This window comes from Lissotriton helveticus, chromosome 5_1, assembly GCF_964261635.1.
Source record: "Lissotriton helveticus chromosome 5_1, aLisHel1.1, whole genome shotgun sequence".
Taxonomy (NCBI): Eukaryota; Metazoa; Chordata; class Amphibia; order Caudata; family Salamandridae; genus Lissotriton; species Lissotriton helveticus.
The window spans coordinates 1,101,745,178-1,101,770,433 of NC_136065.1; the positions used below are offsets into that span (position 1 = coordinate 1,101,745,178).

Here is a 25,256-nt window from a genome sequence, read left to right on the forward strand (position 1 = left end):
ATTGACTCGCCAAGTGGTCACTCTGCCTCCTGGGAGGATGGTGGGGCCTCGATGTCGGGGCCGGCCGGGCCCGGGGTTAGGGTCGAGTTGAGGCCACGCGGCCTCGTGCTGCAGTGCCCCAAGATGGCGGCCGGGTCGATGTCGTGGGGTAGATGGTGACCCGGGCCAGCTGGGTCCGGAGCTGGTGTCTTGTAGTGGAGGGATTGCAGGGTACTTCGGGTGGTCGTTTGGGGACTCTGGCTGGGGATGCAGGGAGAGCCAGGGTCCTGGTCCCATTGCGGGGAGGGGGGACAGCTCGAACATGCGGCCTGTCCAACATGCGTCCCCCCCAGCTGAAGGCGGGGAGAGTCAGCCATCTTCCTGGGGACTCTCCTCGCTGAGGCGGAAAAAGCGTGACAGGCCGTCGGCGTTGGCGTGGTCCTGGCCTGGACGATGTTCCACCGTGAAGTCCATCCCCTGCAGGGAGATGGACCAGCGCAACAGCTTCGGGTTCTCCCCCCGCATTTGCATCAGCCATTGCAGGGGTCGGTGGTCTGTTTGCACCCGGAAGTGGGTGCCGAAGAGGTATGGCCGGAGCTTCTTGAGTGCCCAGACTACGGCGAAGGCCTCCCTCTCAATGGTGCTCCAGCGCTGTTCTCGGGGCAAGAGGCGTCTGCTGATGAAGACCACCGGATGGTCGACCCCTTCGGCGTTGAGTTGGGAGAGGACGGCCCCCACACCATGATCGGAGGCGTCCGTCTGCACAATGAATTCCCGGCTGTAGTCGGGAGCCTGGAGCACGGGGGCCGTGCACATGGCGGTCTTTAGCTTCTCGAAGGCTGATTGGCAGTCCGGGGTCCAGTTGACGGTTTTGGGGCTCTTTTTGGAGGTGAGCTCTGTGAGGGGCCCCACGATGCTGCCATAGTCCTTCACGAACCGCCGGTAGTATCCGGTGAGCCCCAGGAAGGCCCGGACCTCCGTTTGGCTCGTAGGGGGTTGCCAGGCCTGGATGGCAGCAATCTTGAGTTGGAGAGGGGCCACCAGCCCGCTTCCCACTTGGTGTCCCAGGTAGGTCACGGACCCTTGGCCAACCTGGCACTTGCTGGCCTTGATGGTGAGCCCGGCTTGCTGGAGGGCGTGTAGAACCTCCCGCAGGTGGCGGAGGTGGTCGGTCCACTGGTGGCTGTACACCGCAATGTCGTCCAGGTAGGCGGCGCTGAAGTCTTCCAGGCCCGCCAGTACCTGGTTTACCAGCCGTTGGAACGTTGCCGGGGCGTTTTTCATGCCGAAGGGCATGACTTTAAAGTGGTAGTGCCCGTCTGGGGTAGAGAAGGCGGATCGTTCTTGGGCCTTAGGGGTGAGGCCGATCTGCCAGTAGCCCGCTGTTAGGTCGAAGATGCTCAGGTAGCGGGCGGCCCCCATCCGGTCAATTAGCTCGTCTGCCCGGGGGATGGGATGAGCGTCGGTCCGGGTAACTGCATTCAGCCCTCGATAGTCCACGCAGAACCGGAGCTCAGGGGCAACGCCCGGGGCAGCTGCCTTGGGAACCAGGACGACTGGGCTCGCCCAGGGACTGTCTGAGGGTTCGATCACTCCTAGGGTCAGCATCTTGGACACCTCGGTCTGGATGCAGGCTCGTACCCGGTCTGGTACGCGGTATGCTCGGTGTCGAATAGGAGGGCTGTCCCCGGTGTCCACATCGTGGAGGCACCAGGGGGTGACTCCGGGGGTGAGGGAGAACAGGGAGGCGAACTGCCTCAGGAGCGTTTGGCAGTCTTGGCGTTGCTCCGGGGACAGGGCCTCGGAGAGCTGGACCCCTTCCACTGAGCCATCCTGCTCGAGGGCCCTCAGTAAGTCCGGAAGGGGTTCGGAGTCTTCTTCTGTCCCAGTATCGGTAGCCATCAGGAGGCTGAGTTCGGATCGCACAAAATGGGGTTTGAGCCTGTTGGCATGGAGGACCCGTAGGGGGTTCCGGGCAGTCTCCATGTCGATTAAATAGGTGACGGGCCCCTTGCGTTCGATTACCTTGAAGGGCCCGGACCATCTGTCTTGGAGGGCACAGGGCTCAACCGGGGACATCACCCAGACCTGTTGTCCAGGTTCGAACTCAATGGAGGACGTGTGCTGATCGTACCACCTCTTCATGTCCTCCTGACTGGCCTCGAGGTTGGCTTTGGCGGTGTCTCGGAACCGCCGGGTCTGGTTGCGGAGAGCCAGGAGATACCGGTAGATGTCCGGGGGAGTTTTCTGGGGAGGCTGCTCCCAACCTTCCTTGACTAGGCTGAGGGGGCCCCGGACGGGGTGTCCGTACAGTAGTTCAAAGGGGCTGAAGCCGAGGGACTTCTGCGGGACCTCCCGATAGGCAAACAGGAGGCATGGCAGCAGTACGTCCCACTGGCGTCGAAGGGGTTCTTCTAGACCCATAATCATCCCCTTGAGGGTGCGGTTGAATCTCTCGACCAGTCCGTTTCCTTGCGGGTGATAGGGGGTCGTGAATTTGTAGGTGACCCCGCATTGCTGCCAGAGGGACTTCATATATCTGGAGATAAAGTTCGTGCCCCTGTCACTGACGACCTCCCGGGGGAACCCCACCCGGGAGAAGATCCCCATCAGGGCCCGGCCCACCACGGGGGCCGTCACAGTCCGAAGAGGGATGGCCTCGGGATAGCGGGTGGCGTGGTCTACAAGGACCAGGATGAACCGGTGTCCTTGGGCTGTTCGAGGGTCGAGGGGCCCCACAATGTCTATTCCCACTCGTTCAAACGGGGTGGTGACGACAGGAAAGGGTTGTAATGGTGCTTTGATTTTTCGGCCACTTTTTCCGCTGGCCTGGCAGGTGGGGCAGGCCTTGCAGTGGTTGGTGACATCCTTCCGCATGTGGGGCCAGAAAAAATGGGTCACCAGGCGGTCGTAGGTTTTATCCTGCCCCAGGTGTCCGGCAAGGGGGACATCGTGGGCTAAGTTCAGGAGGAAGTCTCGGAAGCGAAGGGGCACCACCAGCACCCGACTGGCCCCTAGTTCTGCAATTTTCTGCTCGCTGTAGAGCAGGTCTTGGTCCCAGTAGATCCAGTGGGCCCCCGAGGTATCCCCGGTGCTCTGGGCCAGGGCTTGCTGCCGGAGTCCTTCGAGAGAAGGACAGGTTTTTTGCTCGGCCCGGAATTGTTCCTGCGTGGGGCCTCCCTCCTGCCGCCATTGTGCCAGGTCAGGGACGTCCCGAAGCTGGTCGGGTCCTTCTTCGGTTTGGGTCAAGGGAATGGCTTCTGGGGCGGCCTCCTCTGGGATGAGCGCGGGAGGAGGTTCTGGCCACTCGGGCTCTTCTGGGCTGGGGACCGCGCGGGCGGTCATGGACCGGGTCGTGACGCAGACCCATTCGGGGAGGCCAAGCATCCCCAGGTGCTCCCTCCGTTCGACAGCTGCCCAGGGAGAGCTTTCAAGGTCGTTTCCTAGGAGGCAGTCCACGGGGGCATCATCGCGGACAGTTACTTTTAACATCCCTGTTACTCCTCCCCACTCGAAGGGGACGCAGGCCATGTGGCATAGGCTTTCGGAGTTGTCGGCTGATCGAACAGGGCAAAGAATGTTCGGCAAGATTTGGTCTGGAGTGACGAGGTGGCGTCGGACCGCCGTTACACTGGCCCCGGTGTCGCGGAGGGCTTCCGCCCGGCGGCCATTGATGTTGACCCATTGACCGTACTTCTGTGTGTTGGCGGGAAGGGGGGCCCGCGGAATCATGTCTCTCTCCCCTAAGCAGACCAGTGCCATGGCGGCGGGTGCCCATTCAGAGGGATCGGTCTCGTACTCCTCTTGGTCTTCCGGGATTATTTCTTCCCCTAGGGCCGCCGCTGCAACTTGGCGGGGAGTAGTGTTCGGATTCTTTGGGCAGTTGGGATCACTGGCGTAGTGGCCGGGTCGCTGGCACCTGTGGCACGTAATGTTGGCCCGGAAACCGGCCCGGACGGCAGGGCTTCCCCGGCCAACCGGGGTCGAGGGGTTTCTGGGGGGTGACGAGGGGCCGGGGTCTCTCCCCCGACCCTGACTTCCTCCTCCCCCTCGGGGGCGATACGATCTGGATACTTCGCTGGGTGCGCTCCGGCCAACTCGGGTGCTTTCCCACCGGTCGGCTTCGGCGGCGAGTTGTCGAGGGTCGGTTAGCTTGCTGTCCAGGAGGTGTTGCCGGAGCTCCACGAAGCAGTTGTTCGACAGGTGTTCCCATACGATAAGGTCAAAGAGTTGTTCGTAGGTGGTTACTTTGTTGCCCTTGATCCACCCCTCGAAGGCTCGGCTAAAAAAGTTCACGTACTCCACCCAAGTTGTACCCGGAATCCGTTTGCAGTCGCGGAACCGTTGGCGGTACATCTCAGGTGTGAGCCCGTATCGAGTGAGGAGGGCGGCCTTCATGTGGTCGTAGGAGGTCATCAGCTGGTCCGGGAGTTGCAGCAGGGCGTCCCGCCCTTCGTTGACAAACCTCCCCCATAATCCGGCTCCCCAATCGCTTCGGGGAATCCGGTGGGAGGTCATTGCCACCTCATAGGCTTTAAACCACTGCTGGATATCATCGTTCTTGTGGTATTCCCGGATGACATCTTTGGGGATGTGAACCTTGGGTTCGGTCGAGGCAGACGGGGTCGGTCGTTCGGGGAGCCCGAGGTCTTTATTCTGTTTCTGGATCTCCAGTGCTTTGAGATTGCGCTCATGTTCGTACTCTAGTCTCTTTTCCTCTAGCTCCCTCTGTCTTTGCTTGTCTTCCCGCTCTTCCCTGAGCCGTAAGTGTTCCAGGGTTATTTTTTGTTCTGCCAGCTTGAGTTCCCCATCCAAGCGAAGTCGGGCAAGTTCTAATTCGTGGAGTCTGGTTTTTTCTCTTTCTCGGATCTCTTCCAGGGAGAGATCCGCTCTTTCTTTAGTTGGTGCGGGGCTCGTTTCGGTTGTTTGTGTTCGGGGTACGGCCGTACCCGTTTCTGCCCAAGCTTCTAGGGCTCGTTTGAAGTCTTCCTTTGTGCTAAGACCTGTGGTTGGAAGTCCAAGTTCTATGCAATATTGCTTCAGTTCCCGGTGGTTGTAGTCTTCCAATTTTTCCATCTGAAATTTTTCCGTTGTTCCGCTCTCTATTGACATGGTTGTTGTGTGTGGTGGGGCGAGTGACTTTCTGTACGATTATGCGTAGGTTCGGATCCCGTCGCTGGCCACCAATGTTAGACGGGGACCCTGAGGGTCGGCCGGATACCGAGGGAGAGATCCCCGAGGGGGACCGTCTCCGGCGATCGTACAGACAAGTTACCTCCCTCCCCACAAACAGGCACCACACCAAGTCGAGTTCAAGGCTTTATATAAGGTTCTTAAGGCAAGGATATCAGCGATACAGGATATCTTGGACCCGGGGGTCCTCTCACTTCTAGTCTCTGTAGGGAAAGGGGGTAGCGGGACAGTCTTGGTACCGGATCGGTACAGGTAGTGGTAAAAAGGCGAGCTCACAATCCTCGAGCTGGAGTGTCTGTGGATCGGGCCGCGGCAGCGCCAGCGGGCCAAGGTGATAGTCTCATAAAGCAGAGGGCCGCGGCAGCGCCAGCAGGCCAAGACGATGGTTTCACGAGGCAGAGGGCCGCGGCAGCGCCAGCAGGCCAAGACGATGGTTTCACGAGGCAGAGGGCCGCGGCAGCGCCAGCAGGCCAAGACGATGGTTTCACGAGGCAGAGGGCCGCGGCAGCGCCAGCAGGCCAAGACGATGGTTTCACGAGGCAGAGGGCCGCGGCAGCGCCAGCAGGCCAAGTCGATGGTTTCACGGGGCAGAGGGCCGCGGCAGCGCCAGCAGGCCAAGACGATGGTTTCACGAGGCAGAGGGCCGCGGCAGCGCCAGCAGGCCAAGTCGATGGTTTCACGGGGCAGAGGGCCGCGGCAGCGCCAGCAGGCCAAGACGATGGTTTCACGAGGCAGAGGGCCGCGGCAGCGCCAGCAGGCCAAGTCACGGATGAGTTCTTCTCGGGTCTCTCGACTCCAGGATACAACTGCCTTCCTGGTCTGGTCCTGCCCCAGTTATAGGTCTGGTCCCCTTTGATGTCCGGACCCTCGCGCCTGGGGGCCGGGAGGTCCGGGATGAGGGAGTCCAGACACCCAGCAGGGGGGTGGAGCCAGCGCCCAGGCGGCCTGGGGTGATCGACACCTGGCGGAGGAGAGCCGTTGACGATTCCTTCTCCCATTGACTCGCCAAGTGGTCACTCTGCCTCCTGGGAGGATGGTGGGGCCTCGATGTCGGGGCCGGCCGGGCCCGGGGTTAGGGTCGAGTTGAGGCCACGCGGCCTCGTGCTGCAGTGCCCCAAGATGGCGGCCGGGTCGATGTCGTGGGGTAGATGGTGACCCGGGCCAGCTGGGTCCGGAGCTGGTGTCTTGTAGTGGAGGGATTGCAGGGTACTTCGGGTGGTCGTTTGGGGACTCTGGCTGGGGATGCAGGGAGAGCCAGGGTCCTGGTCCCATTGCGGGGAGGGGGGACAGCTCGAACATGCGGCCTGTCCAACAGTGGGCATGCCCGATCATTACTTTCTTTTGGAAGGAGGTTCTCAGTCACATTAGAGGGGTCCTAGGGTTTCCCCTGTCTGAAGCCGTGACCACTATTTTACTTGGAATTAGGCCCTCTACTCTCAAGGCACTTACTAGTAGTGATTGGATCCTAACACTCCAAATGCTGGCACGGCCAAACAGCTCATAGCGCTATACTGGAAAAGGCCTGAAGCTCCCCCCGCAGCAGCCTGGTTCACACGACTTTGGCACCTCCTAGCGATGGAACTCCTAACTGCGAGATTGCAAGCGAGAGACACACGCTGTGGAGCGGTCTGGAAGCCTCTAATCCGCTATCTCTGTTCAATAGAACATGTGCGCTGCATGCCTGTCCGGCTTAGAACCCTGCACCTCTTTGACGATGCTGTTGCCCCTATAGACCCCAACAGACTGCTTCACTAGTTCACCTGCACGTCATGGAAGCTAGCTAGGATACCCCCCTCAGGCTGACCCCCATGCGGCGTGAGCTTATCCAGTCATCATGAAGACCTCTCTCTCTCTCCATTTCTACGCTTTCCCCCTGCCTCTCTCTTCTTCCTATTCTGCTCTTGGACCTTTTATATGATTGTGGCGCCCTGTTGAGCCGTTTACAGTATATTGGATCAATCTTCTGATGCATTATTCCCAAGGGCTGCGAGATCTGGGTTGTACACGTACCATGTTGTTATGTCAGCTTGTATTAGGCCATGCGGCCGGACCCGCTGGGGTTGTAGGCAAGGCGCTGTGTCCAATAGTTCGCTCTGTATGGCAACTACGTTTGCTTAGTGACAACTGTCGCAGCCGGCCCCGGTCTGGGGTTGTAGGCTTAACGCTGTGTTTTTGAGACCCTATTATGGGTGTGGTTCTTTTTAATAAAACAGACTTGAAATAAAAACGAAAGTAATAATGTTTGGGAAGTAAGCCAGTAAATTCTGATGGTATGTTGACAGAGGTCATTGGAAGGTATGGAATAATATATCTTCTGTGTGGGCTTCGTTTGCCTTAGCTTGGGTGAAGCAGTTAAATTCTTTAATAGCAAAGGCTAGTTCGATCTATACTTCAGTATTGCACACACTTTCTGCCAGTTTAATTTGCCACTAGTCGATTATTCATCTGCTGCTTGAGGAAATTGAAATGCATTTTCAATCTGACAGACTAGACGCTTCATTTAAAACTTGGAGTTTGACTCATCAGCCCATCAGGTTCACAAAGGCTCCGGCCTCCTCTCACCTAGCAGAAAGCCTGCTCTGCGTGGATTTATATGGCTTTAGTGCATCCACCGGTGTGGCTGATGCTCTGAAGGCACAGATTAATGCTGAGTGGGAGTGTACAGGGAAGTCCACTGATGGTCACAACCTGCTGTTAACCAGGTCTTGCTGAGGCTCCGCCATCGGAAACTGTAGTTACTCTGACTCAAAATGAGGTAGGGTACCACAAGTGGGAACTCTGCTAAATCTTGCCACGGCTCACAGTCAGCTAAACTATGAACGAGGCCCTAAATCTGTCCATTCCATTTCACACCTCAAAATGAATCCACACAGGCTCAGATTAGGCTGGAATTTGGTCTAATACCTCTTTCCTGTCTACATTGTTAGTTACTTTTTAAATATTCTTGTCAACCTTAATATTGAAGGTGCACTGATCTAGGCTAATTGCAAATCAGTGTCAAACCATGGAGAATAGCTGTTGCTATATGGGGATTGTTTGAGCCCTGAGCTAACATGAGCACAAGTTTGTCAACTGTCAACACATTGGTTGGGTATGCTGGAGAAGGCCATTCATTTGCAGGGGTTTTGTTATTGTAAAAATGAAATTTGGAAAATTCCTATTTAATTCATATGTGAGGCTGTCCTTACAATGTAATTTAAGTGACTTAGGGCCATATGTATCAAGCAAATTCGCATAGGCCCAAATTCGCAGAATTTCGGCCTTTGCGAATGCGAATTTGCTAAATGGTATGTATAAAGCAAGATCTGGTGCAAAACATGAAAATTTGCGATTCCTTATTTTGCAATTACATTTAAGGAATCGCAAATTTTGCGATTCCTTAAATGCAATGTATGAAGCAAAAAAAATGTGCAAAATGTCCTTAAGGAATCGCAAATTACCACCAAATTCTAGTTGGTGGTAAGTTGCGAATTCCTTGAAAAATGCACAGCTTTGCATTTTTTAAAGTGCCATGTGACGCACATACATGCCCGTAGGACATGTATGTGCGCCATATGTGCACCCATGCATATTTCAGGGGTGCACCAGGGTGTCCTTTGGACACCCCTGCACCCTTGAAATTATTCTCAATTTGCGATTCTCAATTTGCGATTCGCAAATTGCGAATCGCAAATTGAGAATAACTTCCTATTCGTTCCTATGGGCCTCCTGGCCCATAGAAATGAATGGGAAAGTATTCCTTAATTGCAATTCGCAATTTGCTAATCGCAATTAAGGAATTTTAAGAAATCGCAAAAAAAATGCGATTTTGTACATACGTAACTATTTGCGATTCTCAAATAGCGATTTCTTAAAAATCGCTATTTGAGAATCGCAAATCAGGTTGATGATACATATGGCCCTTAATGTTCCCTAAGCTGGACATAGGTTTCCAATGTATTATATTTTATATATTTCAATATATATAAATACATCTTTTTAACCTTTTTATCAAGTACTGCTCTACCCAGTGTGTTCGTTCACTTTGCATAAGAATAAACAATTCTGACCGTCTCCTTTTTGCGCATTTGTTGATTGGTGACAATGTGTAGCATAGTCTCTACTTTCGTCCAGGTTTCCTCCTCTCATGTGCTTCTGTAACCTGGCATTGTGAGATCAGGGTCAAAGTTGCAGAAGACTGAGAAGAGGAAGCTCGAAGGTTGCTCTCAATACTTTAATGAATACACTCTTCACTTTAACATCATTTGGCTCTCTGTACATACCACAACAAAACTTAGCAGTCTGTGAGATGTTATTTCACATCAGGGTATGCAGTGGTACTTTCTCATTACTATACACTATTTGTCTAATACATGTTATTTGGTATGATATGCCTTGTTTGGATGCAGTGTGAACATGTTTGGTGTCAGGTTCCAGCAAAAATAATATACCAACATCTTTGCTTTCTCTCGTTCTCAACTTCATTTGTACCCTACTAGCTTGTGCCTAGACTGAAAAATTGCTTCACAAACTAGGAATTCTCACTATGAATTAATTTTAATGCGTAGTCTTTCTTGCTGTTTTCTGTGTGAACCATGAAATGCATGATTCGATCCACTGTATAAAAGGCACCATTCTCTAGCTCAGTTCTACTTTACTCATGTATCCTTGAGACCATCTGGTTGGTAACATCACAGATTACATATAGTGCATCACGGTTGCCTATGACTTCAGGCCAATTTTTTTCATGATCTGCAGGGTCAAAAGATGCAGAAATTATTAACAATGTTTCTTATTTTGAAACATGTTCTCTACCTAAGACTTCATTCTTCAAGCCTTTCAACAAATTTTCTTGACATATGACAGTGACTGAATCCTGTGTAAATTGTTTTTCCTACATAGGGAAGATTCACAATGTGCCTGAATATGAGCATTGTTCTTTAATGCAGTCAATGGCCAACCGAGAACAGGATATGAAGATGTTTATGGCTTTCGACAGATCTAAATTTAAGTCTCCATCAAATGGAAGAAGTATAAACTGTTGTCATATGGAACATAGAGAACAAAGATGAGCTTCTAAAGAATATACACCTTCCTCCCTTTCTGAACCTATGTTACTCTCTCTTGGAGAAACCTCAGTCAAAGCCACAGGGGTTGTGGTTCTGTCTCTTCACAGCCAGCCATGAGAAAGTTCTGTTTTTTCACTAGACTTTGTCACCATAGTTGCCACCCATTAACCCCTCAGAGTCACTAAGGACCTGTTGGAAATTGTGTTACTGGTTGAAGGGGGTGAAACCCTTCTAAGGCAGCAACCACAATTTCTGTCAAGGTGAAGGCACCAGCAAACCCCAAATTAACCTGTGCTAAACCCTCTTAGCTTGACACAAAGTAGTCAGGCTTAACTTAAAGACTTTGTGTAAAGTATTTATACAGCATTTCAAATAGTAATAAAGTTTACCCACAACACAAAAATAATCACACACCAATTTAGAAAAATAGAGCAACATATAATACATTATTTGACACCAAAACAGCAAAAGTCTAATCAGTAGAACCAACAATATGTAATTTTGAAGTTTTAAGTAAAAATAGTGCCTAGAAGCACCAAGCGCCAACTGTGGTTATCCGGTCATGCCAGACCAGGACAAAAGTTCAGGCTGACTGCGATGGAGCAGAACCCGGATACAGGGACACTGTTAGGTCTGCTGAACAAAAGTACCTTAAATCCTGGTTTGTGGAGTCCCCCACGTCGAAGATGCATTGCGCAGCGGCGGTTCCATGGAGCTGCAGGGCTGCGATGAGGAGTTCTGCGTAATCGTCGAGGATGCCGTCAACAAGCAACTTGCGATGAGAAGTCCTGTGTCGAACATTCATCATGCACCGGCAGTTCCCTTGAAGCTGCGGGGTTGCAATGTGGAATCCTGTGTTGTCGTTGAGGAAGCCGTCAACGAGGGGCTTGTGTTCCTTGAATATGAATTTACCTTGAGAAAACAAAGACTAGAGGCTTTTGGCAAAACAGTAACAGTTGGTTTAATTAAACACTGCAGCTGGGAGTACAGCATACAGGAACGGGTCTGTGGCCTGATTTAAAGTACAATTGTTTTGAGCACTTTTATATACATTTCTTGGAGCATCATAAAACAATTCATAGATCCTGTTTCAGGGAAAGGAATGTGGGCCTAGTCATGGAGCCATAAATGACTCCCACTTGATGACAAATGCCGTCGGGTCTCGACCTTTTGTGGACACGATGAGGGCCAGTGGGTAACACGTCCAGATGTCCAGCATGGGGAGCGCGTGATCACTACATGTGCTGTGTGTGTTGTGTCCTGATTGACAGAGTGTTCCTAGCTTTATGTAGCATTTAACTTTATGATGTTTTGGAACCACACGCCACTCAGGCCATGTGCGTTTTATTAGGGCCAATCTCCCTGGACCGTTGTGGTGTCGCGGCGTATCTGTAGGACTATTCTGGCAATTTCCTGTTTGCACATTTGTTCCGCTGATTACATGCCTCCCCACATGTGATCTCGTCAATCAGTTGCCTCAGACCTGTGGCGGAGGGCCTGCCTGACCACTTATTCCTGACTCGGGGTTGATGGAGAGGTCAACTTGAGTTATTTCGACAAAAGTGATTTGATTTTGTTTTTATGCACACATGTATCATTGTGTACATCGACATCAATATTAACACTTACAATGCGAAGGCCTAAAGAGAGGATGCATCGCGGAGCAGCAGTTCCGAGGAAGCTGCAGGCTGAGGTGCGAGGTCGTGCATCATGGATGCGTCACGTAGCAGTGGTTACAAAGCAAAGCTGTGGGAGATGCATTGTCCTGCATCTGTTGTGCCCACAAGACCACCGCTGGGCTGGCAGAGCACCTTCAGGCTCACTTCCAAGGATCCAGGACTAGGGTGGCACCACTAGGGGGCGAATAATAACAATAGACTGAGTGCAGGTGCTTGGTTCGATGTAATTGGAGCCTTTTCTGTCCCTGATTCTCTGATCAGGACACCAGCCAACTAGCCCTTATAGTCACTCTGGTGGTCCTGGGTTCAAGATGCAGGTCCAGTCCCTTCACTCAAGTAGCAAGGTACCAAAGGACATATGCAGTTTCAGGAAGAAGCTCAAAACCTGGCTCTTCCCATGATTACTCCTCCATAGCACCCCGTCCTCCTCTCTGCAGTGCTGAGAAGCCCTTGGGCAGCTATGCGCTCTACAAATCACATAAACATATTAGCATTCCTTCTTGCAGAGCAGTACAGCAGTCCTTTTGAGGCTTCCACAAGTCTAGAGGAGTATTGGTTGGGTCCGTGGGGCCAATATTTATACCTGGTGACTACTTTGAAGTAGTAGAATGTTCTGGAGGTTTCCATCCCAAAGGTGTTTGGAATTTCCAGTCTCCCTGCCCTGGCCCCAGCTTTCCTGAAGTTACAGTAGACTAGTGTCAGACCCTTTGTGAATGTGTAGAGGCAGAACCTTTGTGATGTGCAAGTGTGGTAGGTGACAGCTCCTCCCCATATCAAGTCAGAGATGGCCCATCCTACCAACACCTATGCTCCTTTGTCTCACTGTCTGGGAACAATGCACGAGGATCAACTGCCAACTACCCATAGTGATGCAACCCAAGACCAACTGCCAGCTACACCTAGTCATGCAATCGAGTAAACAGACTGAAGGCACCAAATGGTTGGGACAAGAAAATGCTAACTTTCTAACAGTAGCATTTCCATACTTGTGATTTGAAATATAACTTTTCCATTAAAGAGGATTTCAAATTATAATTCTTTAGACACCAAAATCGATATTCCTATCTGCTTCCAATTGAAAGGTATCACTCATTAGATGTAACAAGTAAACCCAATGTTATCCTATGAGACAGGTAGGCCTTGCAATAGTGAAAAACAAATGTAAGAGTTTTTCACTGCCAGGATATGTAAAAGTTAAACGTTCATGTCCAGCTTTTTAAATAAACTGCACCCTGCCCTGTGGGCTGTTTTGGGCCTACCCTAGGGCTGACTAATATGTATTAAAAAGTAAGGTTTAGGCCTGGCAAATGTTTTAATTTGCCAGGTTGAATCAACAGTTTGAACTGCAAACACAGACTGCAATGGCAGGCCTTAGAAATGTTTAATAGGTCCCCTTAGGTGGGTGGTACAATCAGTGCTGCATGCCTACTAGTAGCATTTAATTTACAGGCCATGGGTCCATGTAGTACCACTTTACTATGGACTTACAGGTAAAGTAGATGTGCCATTTAGGTGTATGACAGTGTTACCATGTTTAAAGGAGAGAGCACACACACTTTAGCACTGTTTATCAATGGTAAAGTGCATAGAGTCGTAAGGCCAACAAAAACGAGATCAGCCAAAATGGATAGATAAGGCAAAACGTTTTGTGGGAAGATCGCTCTAAGCTTAACAGATCTAACAGGACCTTATTAGAGTTTGGCAGCCGGGTTATTCTGTCACAAACATGACTGTTAATCTGCACTATTGGATATAATGTACTAGAGTAATCCATCCACCAGACTCTAAATCTGGCCGCATGTTTCAACCCCTGTGCTGCTGACTGCCTCAGAAAAGCATTGGTGACTTGTCCTCAGCTATGGACTGCTGAGGGGAGAAAAAACAAATGATCTTGCTTAGTGCAAAATCAGTTTCGATGCAGAATGCAATGTCAGCGATGCCACCCAATATTTTAAAACCTCCCATGATTGACATCATATTGCTGACTGTGAGAAAAAGGTCTGTAGAAAATCTTGAGGAGAAATAGGTGCCCCAAAGGAAAACTGAGAAGCATTTATGCAATTTTGCAACAATAAGGTCGAAGTAATAGCCCAACAAATCTTATATCAAGTGGATAAAGGAGGCCTGATGAAGCTTTGATGAATGGAAAATGCCACCTCCTAAAATAAGAAATCTCAGTTGAGGATCCAGTGCCTAAACTGACCTTCATACTTATCATCCTCTTTCCAGCCATGGGCACTACAAGGTCTGAAGTCTTTAACCCACTCATGATTTTTTAAAACATCCAAGCTATATTCAATAGGGTATAAGGTAATTATATCTAGCACTGTGGTATCCTTTTGAAGAGTACCAATGTTTGATGTGACCTTCTCAAGGCATTGGCGTCCCAAAAAAAGAAGTCTTCTGAGGGAACCTAGCAGCTAGTTTTCCGGCTATGTACAATCACCCATCTCGGGACGTTGGAGCTTAAAGCTTTCATACCAGATGTCTAGTTCTGACTGATGACCTCTTCATACAGATCCAACTACTGGCCTTTTGTGGGTACAGCATGCAGATTAGTTCCACTAAAAAATGTAAAACCCTAGGTCCTCACATCAAAAACTACGGGGGGCAAGCAACCAACTTGTGAGTCACCCAAACCATTGATTCTGTCCTGCTTGGAGCTTTTGTAATTGAACATGTGTCTTTGACTCGTACATTGGTATAGAGGAACCTGGCCTTCTTGAACTCAGCCTGGACGCAGCCTTCAGGTCGGTCCTAGTGGACATTTTTTCCAGCCATATTTTTTTTCATTGTGAGGTAGAAACCTTCACAGGAGCAACCCTCCATCTTGTATCTGACTATGTTCACTCACCGATCAACCCCAGGGGGTATATAGGTCATGCCCACTCTGAAAAACGTTATTGTTTTTGTGTTTTTACGGTGTTTTTGGAAGAAACTGACTTGAGTATGTGACATAACCACAAAGGACTTGAAGCTGTATGCAGTTTTTAGGAGTAGGAAGAATAATCAAAATATGACTGAATTTTCATATCTGAAATGACATCATCCGTTCTTTTTTAAATATAATAGAGATACATTACATGACTCCAAACTACACTTTACAGAAATGTGTTTTTTTACCATGGAGTGCTTTTGAAACTTGCATAACGTGGTTCTTTATAATATCATATATGCTTGAAGATGTGTTTATATGACGGACTCATACCAAAGTACCGTGTTTTATGGAAATTCTCTGCAATATACAAAACGTATTTGAACATTCACTATAAAACACATGAATTCCCTTCTCCCAGCATACGAGTAAGAGTTAATTGTGGTTGACTTTTCTTTTTTCTACTTCGTCAAAGTCACTCCGTAAATAACACGTCTCTTTTCATACATGCTATATTCCAGCTTCTATACAGAGCAGTGAGGCAGTCCTTTGAACAGAAGTATTTTAGACTACAATCATGTGCTTAATCGAGAGCTAATATCCATGGATTCTCTTCTGGGAAATAACAATGCTTCTTTTCCTTGTGTGATCACTTGCTAAGTGCTTTGAGAAAAAAGATGTAAAACCAATATGGTTATGTGATTGAGAAAATGAAAATAATAATATAATTAGAATGCTAATTTAAAGGGCAGTTCTGTAAAAGACTCAGCACACAGGAGGATTTCAGGATGGCAGCAGGAGTTGGTATACAGCTTAATTCCTTTTCTAGAACTAATCATGTTCAAACAAGCAAGCCAGCAATACTCCCATGCCAGTAAGCAGTGAAAGCAGACTGAAGAAAACTTCCAAAGTCCAACGCTGCAATTACGCAGCTCTCGAACTGCCCTCTATGGTTTGGCCAGTGTCGCTGTGCCTTATGTGATCAACAGACCTTTTAAACTGAGCGGGACTGTGGCTCCGCTCAGTTTTTGGTGATCACGAGTATGGATTTTAATTCAGCAAAATATGTGTGCTTCCACTAAAAGAGTGCTTCTATTGCTGTCCTGCATAGCCACCAAATTCAGATGTATTGAAGCAGTGGCCTGCACGTGCGTCCTTGTATCCTTCACTGCGCCAATGACTTTGTAACTTAACACCCTAAACTGAAAAGCCTTTTAATTCAGGCCTGAGCTAGTGGGGTTAGTCCAAATCTTTTTCTGACCAATCGCCTGGGTAGAGGATTGACACAGAGTGATGCTTTTAGCAAATTAATGTTTTCATCAGCGAGCCCGGCTGTTCAATTCTTCAGTGTGGTTTGCTTATTGGTTAGGTACATACATACATTATGGGTCATGGCTAGCAATGTCTTGGCGGCAGCCACAAAGGACTTCAGAGCTTTGCTGGCCCAGTGATACAGGGTGGCCAGGATGTAGCAAAGCACGTGCTCCAGGTCAGCCTGGAAACCTAGTTAACGCTATCCAGGCACAATTTGTGAGAATGACATGTGCCAATAGCTCTGCCAATGCTATTGGCACATGTCATTCTCACAAACTATGCCTGGATGGCGTTAGCTAGGTTTTCTGGTAACGTCCAAGCATTTTAATATATTTTCCTTTGAAGGGTTCAAGCACTTCATAGAAAGACGGATTTGGCACTTGAGCAATTCAAAGACAGTCACACCACATAATGATCCTGAGGATTAGTGCCACTAGCAAAACAATTTCCACACAAGTTCTGTGAATTCAAAGGCAATTCCAAGGGGCTACTTTAGAGGCCACACCAGCCCTCCTCCCTGGTTGTATAGCAGCCAGCCCAGTCATTTTGAGGCCATGAACATGGCACCAGCAGAGATCGCACACCCGATCTTCCTCCCACAGCAGAGTGAATTATAGAGGAGCATTTTGGAATCCAGATGCAAGAGGTTGAGCTTTACTTTCCAAGTGTGCCATTGAATGGATATCAGGCTCAGTGAAAAGGGAAAGGTTCCATTCACACTGCTTTCTGATTCCAATGAAGAATAGAGACCTTTCCTTGAAAGGACAGATTCAAAATCCCCATGCTGGTTTAGATCCTCTAGGCGCTGGCTCCAAGAGACTGGATGGTGTCCTTGAACTTGCAGGATGCATATTCCGATTTACACGTCCTGCAGTCCCAGGGGTGTTACCTGTGGTTCAAGGCAGGCTAAGAGCAATTTCTATTTGCCATCCAACCCTTCAGTCTACCTCAGACCGGTGGGTGTTCACAAATATGGTAGTGGTGGTTGCTGCCCATCTTCAGAGTTTGGGAGTAGGTGTATTCCTTTACATAATCGACTGGCTGCTGATGGAAGGCTCTCTCCAGTCAGTCGTAATCTGCCTTCAGACAACAAGCATACTCCTTACATCAATGAGCCGAAGTCCTACCTAAACCCCATGCAATGGATCCCATTCATTGAGGCAATCCTGAATACTGTGGTGTTCAAGGCCCTTCGAACATTGAGCCAGTCCGGGACATTCAATAAATGATTCTGATATTTCAGGATCAGTCCTAGCTTTCATTAACGATGGCTCAGGGGCTTCTTTGTCTCCTCTTCACTCCAAATGCCAGGTGGCACATGTGGGCCCTGCAGTTGAACTTCAGACCCGAGTAGGCTCAGCATCAGGGCTGCCTCTCCAGCTCAGGATCTACAGTGGTGGTTGGTGGATGCCAACCAGACCTGTCACAAGTCACTTTCCATCCCCTATCCGAATTACTGGTTTTGGAGATGCTTCACTGTTGGGTTAGGGGAAGTAGCAAAATAGGGGAGATCAGGGGCCTCCCATCTCCGGCGAAATGCCCACTCCATATGAACCTGCTGGACCTTTGAGCAATCCATCTGGCCCTAACAGCCTTCCTGCCATCCATAAAGGGGAGGCTGGTGCACATCATCACAGACTACCACCATGTGGTACTGTAACAAGCAAGGGGGAGTGGGTTTCTTGATCCTGTGACAGGAGGCCCTTAATCTTTTGAGTTGGCTGGACTAGCAGTATATTTTTCTGGTAGTCAACCACCTAGCGGGTCCTTGAATGTCAGAGCAGACAAACTAAGCAGGTATTGACTGCAAGATTACGAGGGGCTCCTCCACCCCTCTGTGGCACAGGGTGTCTTCGATCAGTATAGAAGGTCCTGGATCAAATTGTTTTCCACAGTCACAAATGTGCAGTGACAACAATTTTATACAGTGCGGTTTCCTCCAAGGTACTTGTTAGTAGACTCATTCCCGGTGGAGATAAAACTGCACCTCTAAGCATTAGAGATTGGATTGCGGCAACTGATTGCATTTGATTTACACACCAAAGTTTTTGGTGTCATCCTTGTGGGCAGAAGCCCTAGCACAAAGTCCATCTATGCAGGGCACTGGTAGAAATGTGTTGCCTTTGATGCCTGAAATAATGGCCCCAATGAAGGCCAAACTTTCTGATGTTGTTTTATTTGTTAGTTTTTTAGCCCAGCAAAGTTTTGCAGTGGACACACCAAATGGTTATTTATTGGCTCTTTTGGCCTTTCTTTATTCCCCGGACCAACAGTTTTGGTCGGCAGTTATGATGCATTTTATGAAAGGTTTTGCCCACATTTCCCACCAAATAATTTGGTATACCTCAGTACCTTAACCTGGTCTTGACATTAATTATGTGCATTGCCTTCCGTCCTATGTATAGATGCTCATTAAGGCTCTTAAAGTTGATAACAGTTTTCCCTATTGGCATCACTTCAGTCTGCTACAGGAACAAACTGCAAGTGTTGCCATTACAACCTCCCTACACCACCTACTTTCTGGAAATGTTGGTACTAAGGACATGGGCAATCTTGCTTCCTAAAGTTATGACACTGATCCACATTAAGCAATTAATCATTTTGCCAGCGTTCTTTGCCTTGCCTCATCTGCTTTGCCTTATCTGAGGAAAAGCTCCATCGCTGTGATTCAAAGAGGGCGTGAAGTTTAAATCAATCGCACAAAAGACCATAGGGGAGCTCTTCATTGGGTTTTTGGGTGCAAAGAAAGGTAAGGTGGTGCAAAAGAACTCCCTGTCAAGACGGATGGTCCTCTGTCTCAAGTACTGCACCACGGGGTGCAGGGATTAGCGTATCCTCACTTTTTCCTATGGAAGCATGTACTACAGCCGGTTTGTGGCAGTAACACATGCTCTCATAGGGAAATATGTGAATGTGCCCGCACCATGTGCAGTCGCATCATAATCAGACCGTCGGGACCGCCGACTGGAGGTTGGTCATCCCGTTTCCGCCACTGTGTTGGTCGGAGGAAAGTCCGACCGACGCCGTAATATGACCCAAAGTGTCTCCGTTTTCACAATAAAATTGTATTTGCCCAGGAAATCTGCATTATCCCATGGTGAATATCAGCAAGGTACAGTACATTAAAGCTCGATATCTCATGGTCAATAGGAGCTAACAAAACCAAGTCAGTAGCTTTAAAACCGATTTGTGGATGGAGAAGGGTCTGAGTAGGAACCTGACACTTGGGGAAAGTTAAGGTTTGATTGCAGAGGCAGAAGGGACACACGTAAGGTCCATCCAGCTTTCTTTGGTTTTTTAAAATGTATTACATTTTTAAACATATAATATCACATTTGTCAAATACATTACTCTTGAGGCATTAGAGGATACATTCATTGTTCTGCTCGACAGTTACAATTTGAATGCCACAGGGACTACAGCATCTTGCGTTATAAATGCAGCAAGTTAAAGGAAAAATAATAAAAGACTAAAGCACCCATCCCAACAGGTTGAGCAAGCCACACCTGAATGTTAACTTTTATGGCCCGAATCCGATCTCGCTTGGAAGGGCTCCTGACGACATCCGCCAGGAGCGAGTCCGAGTTGTGAGTGCGATGTCCCACTGACTCGTCCCGCCATACGAGCGAGTGAGTGCGATGTGAATATCGCCTCGCGCTCCAAGCGACTTGTACCCATAAGCAAAGCCCTCTGGACGACTACAACATGGCCGACTCCTGCACGCAATGGGTCTGATTTCCGAGCGACCAAGTACGATGCGCGCGTCGAGCAGCCGGATCAACTCGAAGCCTCCGACTTGAAAAAGCTTCGGGAAGGGGACTTTGGGGGCCATAGGGCCCCCATTCATCTGTAGCTCTACAACTTGGACACAGGGTGTACCCAAGGGTCCCCCTACACGTGCATGTACAGTGCCGGGGGGAACCAACGCGTCCCCACAACAGGGGGCGCCCTTTTCCTTGACGTACTTTTTTCTCAGTGGAAGTCTATGTACACAACGTACAACAAGCTTCCATTGACTTCAGTGGGACTCCGAGCGACCCGAGTACATCAGCGCATACTTGCATTGTACTCTGGTATTCGGAGCCCAGGAGCAGGAATCATTCGGAAAGCTCTTAAGGACCGAGTCGGCTGTAGGGCTTTCCGTGTGAGATCGTAATTGGGCCCTTGATTGGAATTTACAAGCAAGGCAATAATATAGTGTAAGTTATATAATAACAAAATGCACCACCAAGGATAACTGGTATGAGTGCTTGGGTTGTCTGAATGGAACTACAATTCAATGACCATGGAAAACTTATCAATTTTGGGAAGCTTGTCATCGTTCTTACTAAGTTCAGTAAAGGCTAAAACCAATTCATCTCTCTAGACAGCAATTGGATTTTTAAATTGTTCCCGGCTATCTTTTCAGGCCAAAGAAAAACTTTCAGCTTCTGTCGAAAAGACATGAATCCTCCACTTATGCACAAGAAATATTTAAGGGCCTTCAATCAAAGTGTCAACTTTCTCTTAGCCACCAGTAGTGCAAGGTCAATAAATGTAGGCTTTACCTTATCTTTCTTTGGCCTTATAATCAGGGTGTTAAATCAGTGGCCTAACTACGGGTATTTGAGACCTCAGATCTGAAAAGAAATAACCCGGAGCAATCCCACATCATATGCTTGAATGTGGAATTCTCATTGTGGCATTTGGAACTTACTAAGGAGGAATGAGGATACATCTTTGTGATTTTAAAGGGGGTCATGATCAGTGCGGGTTAAAGATTTGTATATGTTTAGAAACAAAGGGCACACATAACTTTGCAGGACCTGGAATATGGCCCATGTGCAAGTCAGCTGAGAGCAGGACCTCTGCATAGTGAGACAGGGTCTAAGGACCTCCTTGATGTGATGGAGTGTAATAGGTACCGGAGTAAAGGGTAAGGTGGGGGCAATTTTAAGAACTCACTTCACACATGCTTGAACTCAACTGCTGACCACTGGGGGTAACATCTCTTAAACGTCTTACAGTTTCTTGTGTCTTCTACCATGAAAAGTGGAAAATTGCATATTTCAAAAGAGTATCATATTCAAAAGTGGCTGCCCAGTTTTAACAATTATACCTTTTTCTTTGTCAGGCCTTGTCTTCAGAACTGAACATGTATGAATCTCAGAATCAAGAATATAAGTATGAAATTGAAAGACTTGCCAATGAGCTGCAAAACACCAAGAAGAAATACCTTACTCCAAAACGCAAGGAGCAAGAGTCTAAGTATGAAATATTTTGGCTAAAAAATAACAAACTGTTGCTAATATTTATTTAGGTGTTTTTCTACAAAACCTAAACCAAAACAGGGAAAGGGCATTGGGCATGTACTAAATGAAGAATATACACCCAATTTGGATTTTTACAGATCGATGTTTTTGCAAGTTCATCTTGAAGTTACATTTATACTTTTGAGTAACTTTACTACTTTTGGCTATTCACCAATTACAAATGTAAAGTTACTCAAAAGTGTAGACTTGAATGTCTCCACCCCCAACATAGGGTGTGAAGCCAAATTTACAAGTGTAAGTCACTACTGCCAAAAAGGAGAAGCAGTAAGTCCAGCACCATACATTACAAATCACTAATGCAGCAAAGTCCCCCATCAAAAAAATGGAGGCAGGTGATTAAAATAGAACCCCATGGCAAATAACTTTAAACTAAAATAAAATACTTTATATAGCCTTAACTATAAACACATTTAAAATTCAACGTTCAAAAATTATCTCACAATGAAACATTTTTTTTCAGTTTGAATATTTTAGTAAACTTTTTTATTTTAAAATTAAATATACAACTAATTTAATTCTACTTATCTCTTTTGCTAATTAATAATGCTATGTGTGTATATATATATATATATATGTATGTATGTATGTGCATATATATGTGCGTGTGTATGTTTTTTTTTCTTCAGGTCGGATCTCTCTTGTTTATAAATCTGTAAAAAAAATGTCATTTAATGTTTAAACATTAAAAATATATAGCAAATTCATTGACATTTATATATATCAAAATATTTGTAATCATTATTTTCAAGTTTAATTAACTTTTTACATTTCTCTATATTGTGCAATAGGAAATTCTTTATCCAGGTTGTGGAGATCTCCATATTGTAAGAAAAAGGGAAAAGTAAAAACGTTAATTTAACTTGAAAATATTGTACAGATATTTTCATGTTAAATATTGATGTAAATTCTTTTTACATATATTTTAAATCTAGAATAACAAATTACAGCATCAATACCCTAATTTAAATTCAAAATGTACTTATTTTAAATAAAATACACTGAATTGAAACAATATTAATTTTACTTTTTAAATAAAATATCGAATTCCCACCTAACGTAAAAATATATATGTATTTTATGATGTATTAATAATTATTAGAATGGTGTATAGAAATATTAGAAATAATTAACAGTAATTTAAGTAAAGTATACTTTAATACCAATTAATGGTACATTAATTTTTGAATTAAGAAATAGGTCTAAAAAGAAAGTATATTTTTTTATTTTTAGATCTGTTTTAGTATTAAATGTAAGTCATTTATATTGATAGCTGTTTTCAATAGTTTAATTAAACATTATTACCTGAGTTATTTTTACATTATTACCTATGGTATTTTATTTTAAGCTCCTACTTCCATTATTTTCTATATCAGGGTGTTACAGTACCAATGGCTGGCCATGTGTGGTATTGGACTTACTTCAGATCTGAGCACATTTACCTCTAAAGCGTATATGTAAATGCACAGAGACTCTGCAGTCGGGCTGGAGATCACCACACAGAAAAGCGGAGGCAGAACAGAAAAGCGGAGGCTGAAACACTGTGCCTAGCTTTTTTAATTTAATTTTGTTGTCGGTTAGTAGAACTGTTGTATTTACCACTAAGGGACTGATTTCATTCTTGGTCGGAAAGCCTCAGACCGCTGGTCGGAGGCTTTCTGACTGACATCGTAGGTTTGAACTCCAACTGCCTTCTTACAATGACGGTGGTCGGAGTGCAAACAGGCTGATGAATCCAACTCTGTTCCAGCGAGTTCAAGGAACCCGTCGGCCAGCTGGAAGGGTCACATAATCCCTAACAGATGGCATTTCTGCCGTCAAGATTATGATGGCACTTTCCAACAGCAGCACTATGTCGGCCTTTCCGACATGGAACTGCTATCGGAAAGTGTCTCTGGGGGCCCTTAGCATGGCTCCCTTCCCCCCGACCCTCCAGTTGTGACACTGGGGGGCACCTATCATGGTGTCTGCCACACGGTGCAGGGATATACACAAACTCCCATTTCCCAATGGAAACGGTTTCCGCCCGCCCAGCAAGCTTTCTAAGATAAATGGGATGGTGCGATCGCATAGTAAAGTGGTGTGCGGAACTGCTGACCTATGGTCAGTCAGTTCCCACACTGAAACGGTGTTGGTTGGAGTGAAATCAGCTCCTAATAGTACAACAAATGCAGTTTGTGAATAGTCCCTAATATTTCCAAGATTCTTTAGGGTACCTTAATTGTGACTCTGAATAATAAAGTCTGTTGAGGACTGGTGTTATTCTATGATGAGTCTGTCGATCCTCTAACATTTCTGTAGCATGTTTGAGGACATTTCAGGAGGTAGCTCTACTCTGTGGAATAAACTATTTTGTAACACTCTTTTTCGAATATCAGTTAAGTAATTTTAAAATGTTTATACTTGGTATGTTTACTTTTTAACTTGCATGTAACAGAGAGAAATGATGTGAGTCATGCTTTGTTTGTAAATCAAATATGTACTCTATATAGATGCTAAGTTACAATAACAACAATCTTTTATTCTCAGGGAAAGAGAACGGAGCTTGCATGACACAGGATCATCTTGCATTCAGCCCCAGAACATAGATGCACCGCGGTTCACTGGAGGAGGCTTCACTCTAAAGCACCCACCAAAAATAATGGCTTAAAAAGCTTTGGAAAGTTGTGCTGCACTTTAAGCCTATCCCTCTCTCTATCCCCACATTTCTACTCTGCTCTAAATTCTGTCTCAGTTGTTTTAAAGAAATCTAGTTTGACAAGGTCCTGTACATATTAAGGCATTTACAACTGGTACTTTATTCTCTCCTAATGCAACATGTTAAAACACTCCCCGTCCACTCACTGCTAGCAGTTCATACATTAACGAAGACGTCCACACTTCTTTCAGTACACTCTTTATGTAGTTTTAAGTTATACAGTTGTATCACTCTAGCAGACTTACCTTAGGGCCTTCGTTATACAATTCAAAAGACTGCTGATTTAAAGTGCTGGTCATTGGTTGAAATCGAGACCTGAACAGCTGAAGTTTTTACATATTTTTTCACAAATAAAATATTTACATGATAATTTTTCATATTGTGTTATCATTCTTATTGTTGATTGTTCTAGCTAAACAGCATTTACTTAGGATGTTATATTTATTGCACACATATGTCTACTTGGGCACTACAAATAGTTTTACTGACTAAAGGGATATTTGATTCGTTTTTTGATAGGCCTGCAGCAGGAAAGTAGACTATCCACTGTCAGGTTCCCACAGTGACTGGGGGAAATGGTACCTGGAAATAATTTGATCGATGAACAAGAATCACAGACGTGCACGGCTAGCTAAACAATGTAAAGGTGATGCAACAAAGGAGAGGGCCTTTTATTGATTTGTTTGGAACAATGTTGAAGTAAGCTATTGTCTTTTGGAAAGCGATAACATTGGCCAAGTGTATTGAAAAGTTGTTTCCCAAGCAGAGGTTGAAATCTTTCCACGAAGCTGACAGTAAGGTAGCGAGTTGTCATTGTGAACAATGTTTTGTTCCACATGGAGGTTGGTTGTCCTGAGGGTAGCCAATCATGTTGAATTTTGTTGTTTTCAAGCTGGAAGTTTTCTCTCCTGCATTTAGGCATATGAAACCTGAGTATGTTAGATGGTAGAGATGATTATTGGGGAAGGTATTTTGTTTATTAACGGTAGATTATTTGATTGGGCTTGGAACACCTCTTGTCCAATGGGCTGCACTAGCACCCTTGGATCCAAAGACTTAGTGATCCTTCTGCCTTAAATGGAACTGTTCGGTCGAAAAGCGAGTCTGCATTGTGTCTGCAGGTCTACGTGGTTGACATTTGCTAATCCAAGGTTATAAAGA

At 46.9% G+C, this 25,256-nt stretch overlaps 1 protein-coding gene across 1 annotated transcript in view; it reads left to right on the plus strand.

Annotated features, from left to right (window-relative positions):
* CFAP58 (cilia and flagella associated protein 58) overlaps positions 1-24,459 on the plus strand; it is a 702,265-nt gene extending 677,806 nt beyond the window's left edge. Inside the window, exons 17-18 of the mRNA XM_078641175.1 lie at positions 21,202-21,335; positions 23,927-24,459. Coding sequence (XP_078497301.1) covers positions 21,202-21,335; positions 23,927-24,047 — 255 coding nt within the window. The 3' untranslated portion in view covers positions 24,048-24,459. The remainder of the gene's footprint in view (positions 1-21,201; positions 21,336-23,926) is intronic.
* The last annotated feature ends 797 nt before the right edge of the window (positions 24,460-25,256 follow it).